The sequence below is a fragment of the Sus scrofa genome, chromosome 14 (assembly GCF_000003025.6).
Source record: "Sus scrofa isolate TJ Tabasco breed Duroc chromosome 14, Sscrofa11.1, whole genome shotgun sequence".
Lineage (NCBI taxonomy): Eukaryota > Metazoa > Chordata > Mammalia > Artiodactyla > Suidae > Sus > Sus scrofa.
Window position 1 is genome coordinate 50,594,092 of NC_010456.5, and position 8,372 is coordinate 50,602,463.

The 8,372-nt window shown below is 52.8% G+C and overlaps 2 protein-coding genes across 4 annotated transcripts in view; one reads left to right on the forward strand and one right to left on the reverse strand.

The window, feature by feature from the left end:
- On the reverse strand, positions 24–6,698 carry LOC100510930 (tubulin alpha-3 chain). Of its 2 annotated transcripts, XM_003133000.5 has the most exons (5): positions 6,113–6,698; positions 4,655–4,877; positions 3,717–3,865; positions 2,775–3,455; positions 24–400 (listed from the first exon to the last, which is right to left on the reverse strand). In XM_003133000.5, exons 1-5 carry the CDS (start codon positions 6,113–6,115, stop codon positions 104–106), a joined length of 1,353 nt encoding a protein of 450 aa, XP_003133048.1. In that variant the 5' UTR covers positions 6,116–6,698; the 3' UTR covers positions 24–103. The 2 variants fall into 2 exon arrangements, with proteins under 2 accessions (XP_003133048.1, XP_020929709.1); XM_021074050.1 differs by lacking the exon at positions 6,113–6,698 and having other exon boundaries at positions 4,655–5,010.
- The window catches only part of P2RX6 (purinergic receptor P2X 6), a 37,661-nt gene continuing 31,073 nt past the window's right edge, over positions 1,785–8,372 (forward strand). For both annotated transcript variants that reach the window (XM_021074042.1, XM_021074045.1), the window contains exon 1: positions 1,785–1,887. In XM_021074042.1, coding sequence (XP_020929701.1) covers positions 1,885–1,887 — 3 coding nt within the window. In that variant the 5' untranslated portion in view covers positions 1,785–1,884. The remainder of the gene's footprint in view (positions 1,888–8,372) is intronic.

Below are 8,372 nucleotides of genomic sequence, written 5' to 3' on the forward strand. Positions count from 1 at the left end.
GAGCAACACAGGAGCAGACGACACTCAATACAGAAACTTTAATAGGTAAACACATCTGGAACGTTACAGAGCAGGGTGAAGGGGGGCCGCCTCGCCCTCCCGCTCAGTACTCCTCCCCCTCCTCGGCCTCCGCTTCCACCGAGTCCACGCCCACCTCTTCGTAATCTTTCTCCAGAGCCGCCAGGTCCTCCCGGGCCTCCGAGAACTCGCCCTCCTCCATGCCTTCCCCCACGTACCAGTGCACGAAGGCACGCTTGGCGTACATGAGGTCGAACTTGTGGTCCAGGCGGGCCCAGGCCTCGGCGATGGCCGTGGTGTTGCTCAGCATGCACACGGCCCGCTGCACCTTGGCCAGGTCTCCCCCTGGGACCACCGTGGGGGGCTGGTAGTTGATGCCCACCTGCCAGAGAAGGGGAACAGATGGAGACGTTTATACTGTGGCGTGAAAAATGGTACCTTGTTTTTTAAAACAAGGCCCCATGGGAATTGGTACTTTCTTTTTTGGCAGTATCTGACAACATTTAATATTCTTTGACCCAATACTGTCACGTTTTGGATTTACCCACATAAGAGCAAAAGCTACATGTATAGAGATTTTTATGTATTTAGTTTAGGGTACTGTTTGAAATGGCAAAACTGGAAACATGTCCTTCCTGGGGAACAAGTTATCACACATCTCTACAGTAAAACACGGTACCATGATGAAAAGGAATGAAGAACCTGCCCTGGCCTGTAAATATGTCCAAGGTGTATTGTATACTTGGTAGAAAGCAGAGCAAGTTGAATTCTACCTGAGTGTTTATACTTCAAAATACTTACAGAGTAACAACCAAAGCTGGGAGATACCATGCTGGAGGACAAACAACTGGTAGAGTGCGGACAGATGGCTGGCCCTGACCTAAGGAGCAGCTGGCAGCCAGCACCAGCTTGACGCAGCTCTTCTCCAGAGGAACTGGGAGCAGGGGGCATGTACAGGGGGTTCTGATCTGATCAAGGGGTGCCCCCTACCCCCCAGCTCTAAGACCAGGCTGGCCAGCCCTTCCAAACAGGATGGCTGCCACCTTGCTTTTCCCTTTGGCTACCTGTGTGCGATGAGTCAAGTCTGTCACCTACATGAAAAGAGTGTATTTTCTTTGCCTGTGTTGCTGGCCTCTTGCTGTCAAGATCACTACCAAGAAGCATGATGTGAATACGCACAGAGTATCTCTTGAAGGACAAAGCTCTGAAAGGGAAGAGGACTTCAGCTTTTCACCAGCTTTTTGGACCATTTTAATATTTTGCACCATACTTGCCTTTTTATAATGAAATAACTTAAACACAGAAAAGACTCCTTGGAAATAGTATACCCCTGAAAAAATGGTGAAGTCACAGACTAACAAAAAGGACTGGAAGCCATGAGAGTTCAACACAGTCCATCTGGGGCAGAACCATCTTCTAAGATTCAGAAGCTTCTATGGGAGTTTCTGTTGTGGCGCAGCAAAAACAAATCTGACTAGGAATCTTGAAGTTGCGGGTTTGATCCCTGAACTCGCTTCAGTGGGTCAAGGATCCAGCACTGCCATGAGCTGTGGTGTAGGTCACAGACACAGCTCAGATCCCATGTTGCTGTGGCTCTGGCACAGGCCAGCAGCTATAGCTCCGAGTTGACCCCTAGCCTGGAAACCTCCATATGCCATGGGTGTGGCCCTCAAAAGAAAAAAGAAAAAAAAAAGAAAAAAGAAGGAGCTTCTATGGACAAAGCTGTGACCTGTACCTTTCCACAGACCAATCTTCGCCTGGCTCAGGAATTCAGCCAGTGAGGAGGGGAATCGGTACAGGACACTACACCTCACCATGGTGCTGCCCAGCTGAAACCTCTATGGATGTCCTTGCCTTCCAGAGATCATGGTGAGTGGAGGATTTCAACCCCCACGTATAACTCTAAGGTCTGCAAACCTGTTACAAAAGGTTTAATGAACATTTCCAGGTCAGTGAAATTTGTTAGAGATTTTACCCTTTTCTGTGAGTCACTCTGTCAGTCTTCAATCAGTTGTGAACAAGGACTTTTATCAAAAACCAGGGCACAAAGTAAACCACTGCAGGCATGGTGAGAGGCTTTTAGCCTGGTAATCACAATAGATCTAAAGTGGGACCTTCTGTTATTTGACTTCCAAACACAGGTTCATTGTGACGCTAAATACAGCTGAGTTGCCACCTAAAATGACCGTGCTTCTGGGTGTGAGGCAGTGTTCCCAGGCTGGTTTGGAGAAACAGCAGTGAACCATCCTTTGCCCACATAGTATACACTGGTTAAGGAATTTAAAATTGTTTATAGAAAAATAAGTGTCAACTAATATGTAGTGACAACCAGTGACTGAAGTCATGTAAAAATCTAAAAACCATGATTTCTAACCCTCAAAATGATGAGCACAGACCATGACAAGCTTCTTGAGGAAGCAATGGAGAAATGTGGACAGACAGGCCTGCAGCCAGAGGTCTCTGAAAGTTCCCTGTGTTATTCCTTGTCCCCGAGGCTGTCAGATACTAAAAGCTGTCTCAGTCTCTATAATGTCAAGTATTTTAGTCTATTACCCCATGGGTAGTACAGGGTGGTTGTAAGAAGTACGGGTATATACAGTACTTGGGGAAGATTGAAGCACCTAGCAGATTATTAAAATTGTTTCTCCCTGCAGTGTAACTGCCCTGGAACAGGGGGCCATCTGCAAGGGGGCAGCACTCCATCCCAGGGTCTGCCCCCGGGGTTAAAGGTGAACGTTCGCTGCTGCCCAGCCTACCTTGAACCCAGTCGGGCACCAGTCCACAAACTGGATGGTGCGCTTGGTCTTGATGGTGGCGATGGCCGCGTTGACGTCTTTGGGGACCACGTCTCCCCTGTACAGCATGCAGCAGGCCATGTACTTGCCGTGGCGAGGGTCACACTTGACCATCTGGTTGGCCGGCTCGAAGCAGGCGTTGGTGATCTCGGCCACAGACAGCTGCTCGTGGTAGGCCTTCTCGGCCGAGATGACCGGGGCGTAGGTGGCCAGGGGGAAGTGGATGCGGGGGTAGGGGACCAGGTTGGTCTGGAACTCCGTCAGGTCCACGTTGAGGGCCCCGTCGAAGCGCAGGGAGGCTGTGATGGAGGACACGATCTGCCCGATCAGACGATTGAGGTTGGTGTAGGTGGGCCGCTCGATGTCCAGGTTGCGCCGACAGATGTCGTAGATGGCCTCGTTGTCCACCATGAAGGCGCAGTCCGAGTGCTCCAGGGTCGTGTGCGTGGTCAGGATGGAGTTGTAGGGCTCCACCACGGCCGTGGAGACCTGGGGGGCCGGGTAAATGGCGAACTCCAGCTTGGACTTCTTGCCGTAGTCCACCGAGAGCCGCTCCATGAGCAGAGATGCGAAGCCCGAGCCGGTGCCGCCCCCAAAGCTGTGGAAGATGAGGAAGCCCTGCAGCCCCGTGCACAGGTCCGCCTGCGGGAGAGCAGAGGCCGTGGGTCCACACCCGCCCAGGCCACGGCCAGGCGCCCTCCTTGCCCCCGCAAGCTGACTCGGGTTCACGGTGTCCACAGGGAGCACAAGTCACCCTTAGAGGTCAGACGCAGGGACGTGCCCCAGCCACACTGCGAAGGAAGGGCCTGGCGGGCCTCGTGGTGCTGCCAAGAGACGGGGAGGGAAAACATCCCAGGCAGGCCTGCCCTCCCGTCCGGGAAGCCTTGCCAGGGCCCTTCCTACCAGTTTGCGGATCCGATCCAGCACCAGGTCGACAATCTCCTTGCCGATGGTGTAGTGGCCTCTGGCGTAATTGTTGGCTGCGTCTTCCTTCCCGGTGATCAGCTGCTCCGGGTGGAAGAGCTGCCTGTAGGTCCCCGTGCGCACTTCATCTGCAAAGGACATGCGGGCCACGCTCTTGAGGGTGACTGCAGACTCACCAGGACAGACAGGCCAGGCCCGTCCAGTTCTCTCGGGCACGGCCGCTCCTTGGAGCCCGACAGCATCTCCCAGGGAGGCCTCCATGTGATCCGCATGCCTCATCTGCCGTTTACGGCCCCGGGAAGGTAGAGCCTGACTGGACCCCAAAGGAGGGACACGCTCTCCCGCCCACACACAGGCGGTTCTGCACATGCCATGCTCCGTCCAGGGCATCGCTGAAAGGTCCCTGACACACGAGACAAGGCTGTGGCTTCTGCCAGCCGTAGAGATTCTGTCATCCCCCCGGGTGGCCAGGAAAGCTGCTCTCTCTTTGCAGCTCCCCTTGGGAACTACCTTGGGCTTCTACTCTCAGCAACCTAGCCAAGGTGCTCTACTCACCTTTCTAAGTCCGAGACTCAGGCCAAACTCTCCTGCACCAGCCCAGAGCACACAGAGCAGGGGGGGCCTGCACAACCACCTGTAGGCGGGGTGCACATGACCCCCTGACCGCCCGGGGTGGGGTGGTGTCTTGGGCAGCCTGTCTTACAGCTGGCAAAGCAGCTTTTTTCTGTATAGATTTCCCTAAATTAGGAACCTGAGCCCCACATTTCAAGCACTGACCTTTCAGTTGCTCGGCCAACGTGGCCCCGGGCAAGCACACATGCGTCCGTCCTCTCCACAGAGGGACCCAAAGGAGCTTACATGGGCTCTCGAGGCTCTCCCATCCCCCAGCAGAGCCGCCCAGTGGGCCGAGCACCTACCAACCACGGTGGGCTCCAGGTCCACAAACACGGCTCTGGGCACGTGCTTGCCGGCCCCAGTCTCACTGAAGAACGTGTTGAACGAGTCGTCCCCACCGCCGATGGTTTTGTCACTGGGCATCTGACCATCGGGCTGAATTCCATGTTCAAGGCAGTACAGCTCCCAGCAGGCATTGCCGATCTGAACCCCTGCCTGCCCCACGTGGATAGAGATGCACTCGCGCTGGGGACCAGAACATATGTGTGAGGCCCCCGTCTGTGGGGCTGTTGTCACTTCTGGCATGCAGAACATAAGTTAATCCTTTGATGTGCTTCAGAGTGTCTAGGGCTTTCTTAAGCCTTATTTTTCAGGCAGCTTATGTGACCCTGTGAAAACCGCTTGCTCTTAAGCACCCTAGATGACAGTGACTAGAGTTAGCCCCAGAACCTAAGTGTTTGCTACTATGCAATAACTAGGTTATTTTAAAACTTGGAAGCCATCCCAGTCTAAATTTTAGCTTACAGTTCTAAGAACCTGAGGTCCTGTTTTCTATTATATAAACACCAAATCTCAGCATCAGAGGGCCACATAATATATCAATCATCCCACATCAAGACAAAAAGAAGCATTCCATTCCAGAATGACCTCTGGTGAGCAGAACTTGGTCCTCCAGAGGAGGGACCCATCAGCATCCTGGGCAGCCCCCCGCCTTTTTTTGTCTTTTTGCCATTTCTTGGGCCGCTCCTGCGGCATATGGAGGTTCCCAGGCTAGGGGTCGAATCGGAGCTGTAGCCATCGGCCTACACTACAGCCACAGCAACACGGGATCCGAGCCGTGTCTGCAACCTACACCACAGCTCACGGCAACGCCGGATCCTTAACCTACTGAGCAAGGACAGGGACCGAACCAGCAACCTCATGGTTCCTAGTCGGATTCGTTAACCACTGCGCCAGGACGGGAACTCCTGGGCAGCCCTTTTGAAAGCAGGCTGTTTGTTCTGCCTTACTCCAATACAATTCGCCATTCACTTTGCTAGGTCCCATAGCGCTGGAGCAATCTGTGATCGGAGACCATGCCCTGTTCTCTCCATTTACAAACCGCGGCTGGGAGCAACGCGCGGGCAGCAAGGCCTCGGCCAGGGACGCGCCCGGTAGACTGCATTTCCCTTCTGCCTAGTTACTTGAAGCTTAATCAAGATTGAGCCCCATTCTCACAACCTTGGTGTCTGACCAGGTTCCTTGCGCTCCAACCCGCAGCCCTCCGCTTCCCCCCAGCCCTGGGCCAGATGCCAGCTGCCTTGGCCGGCATCCGTTCCGGGGCTGAGTTGGAGTTTCGCCGTTCCTCCATCTCAGCCTCGGCTCCTACCCAGGCGATACAGAGGCCCACAGGCGGCTCCTCGGCCGGCCTTGGAGGCTTTGTCCCAGCCGTGGGGGACGCACCTCTCCGCCCAGCCAGCCGGCCTTCCCCCAGGCCATACCATGGTGAGCTCCGCCGAGGGTCCGACCGCAACCGCCGCTGCCGCAGTCCAACTGCCCCTGCTCCGCGCGCTCACTTGCAAGACTCACAGTCACCGGCCACAATGCCCATTGGCTCGCTGCTTCGCAGGGTGGGCCGGGCCCCAGTATCCCTCTTCTGATTGGTGGATGCGTGACTCGTGGAGTGTGGCTCATCCTGATTGGATGTTAGTTTGGCGGGAAGGCTGCGGGGTCGCGCGGTTGCGAGATCCCGCGCGATCTCAGCTTTCCGGTCAGAGTCTTGGAGGTGTGAGCCACACCATCCCTTTGGTCTCCCGGCGCCCTATGGGCTGCAGGAGCCCTCCCCTCATCCACATGCCGCGCCTGGCCCTTGGCTATTTGCGGTTCCCTGGCCTCCACTTCCCAGAAGTTTGTGCAGGGTCTTCTGGGGACGGCGGGGAGGAGGGTCCTGCCAGTCCAGGGCGGGCCTCCGATGGGGAGGGGACAGCAAGCTCATGGACCAGAATCCTCGGGCCTCCGTCAACCGGAGTTACCTCTTCTGTGCAATATAGTCGTTTTGGCCATTACAGCTTCTCGTAGGAGTTTAGAGGGGACTGTTGTGATTTTAAGTACGATTTATTTTTACGATTGTAAAACTAACAGTGAAAAGAGCAAAATGCAGAAGAAAAGGGAGGAAGTAAACCATAAAGCTGCAACCTAGAGATAAACAGTATTAACATGAGGGGGTATACATTTTTTCCCACACAATTTGGGCCGAACAATCCAATTTTTTTTTTTTTGTCTTTTTTCTTTTTTTGCCATTTCTTGGGCTGCTCCTGCGGCATATGGAGGTTCCCAGGCTAGGGGTCCAATCGGAGCCGTAGCCACCGACCTACGCCAGAGCCAGAGCAACGCAGAATCCGAGCCGCATCTGCGACGTACACCACAGCTCACGGCAGCGCTGGATCCTTAACCCACTGAGCAAAGCCAGGGATCGAACCCGCAACCTCATGGTTCCTAGTCGGATTCGTTAACCAGTGCACCACAACGGGAACTCCCCAATTTTTTAAAACAGCTTTCTTGAGCTACAATTCACGTATCATAGAAATCGCCCATTTAAAGGGATGTACAATTCAGTGGATGTTTTGTATATTCTGAGTTGTGCAACCACCACCACAATCAGTTTTAGAACTTTTATCCTTCAAAGAAACTCATACTGTTTATCTGTCAATTCCCAGTCCTTCCCATCTCCCAGCCCTAGGGCAGCCTCTCATACACTTTCTGTCTCCATATTTGCCTACTCCAGACATTTCAGAGGAATGGAGTGGTCTTTTAGGGTTTACTTCTTTCACTTTGCATAACATTTCCAAGGTTCATCCTTGTCCTTGCATGTGTCAGTACTTCATTCCTTTAGCCAACTTTATGAGACACAATTCACAAACCATACAATTCCCCTATTTATTTAAATTTTAAAAAAGTCTTATAATACTTCTCATTTGTTATTTATTTATTTATTTATTTATTTATTTATCTGTGTCTGTGGCATGTGGAAGCTCCAGGTCCAAGGATCAAACCTGGGCCACAGCAGTGACCTGTGCTGCAGCATTGACGTTGCTGGATCCTTAACACCCTGAGCCACCAGGCAACTCCAAAAAATTCCCCTATTTAAAGTATCTAATTCACATACATTTACCAGATTAATGGAGTTGTGCAAACATTACCATAACCATTTTTTTTTTTTGTCTTTTGTCTTTTTTGTTGTTGTTGTTGCTATTTCTTGGGCCGCTCCCGCGGCATATGGAGGTTCCCAGGCTAGGGGTTGAATCGGAGCTGTAGCCACCGGCCTACGCCAGAGCCACAGCAACGCAGGATCCGAGCCGCGTCTGCAACCTACACCACAGCTCATGGCAACACCGGATCGTTAACCCACTGAGCAAGGGCAGGGACCGAACCCGCAACCTCATGGTTCCTAGTCGGATTCGTTAACCACTGCGCCACGACGGGAACTCCCATTTTTTTTTTTTTTTTTGGTCTTTTTTAGGTCTGCACCTGCAGCATATGGAGGTTCCCAGGCTAAGGTCAAATCAGAGCTGTAGCTGCCAGCCTACACCACAGCTCATGGCAATGCCAGATCCTTAGCCCCCAGAGTGAGTCCAGGGATCAATCAAACCTTTGTCCTCATGGATACTGGTGAGATTTGTTTCTACTGAGCCCTAATGGGAATGCTACCATAACCAATTTTAGAACATTTGCATCACCCCAGATTTCATCTCTTTTTATTGC

Coding starts and splice junctions, on each gene's coding strand:
- LOC100510930 (XM_021074050.1), bottom strand. CDS start 4,946: ATGTTCTGCATGCCAGAAGTGACAACAGCCCCACAGACGGGGGCCTCA. Junction 3,866..4,654: donor CCTGGAGCCCACCGTGGTTG/GTAGGTGCTCGG, acceptor TGTCCTTTGCAG/ATGAAGTGCGCACGGGGACC. Junction 3,456..3,716: donor TGGATCGGATCCGCAAACTG/GTAGGAAGGGCC, acceptor GCTCTCCCGCAG/GCGGACCTGTGCACGGGGCT.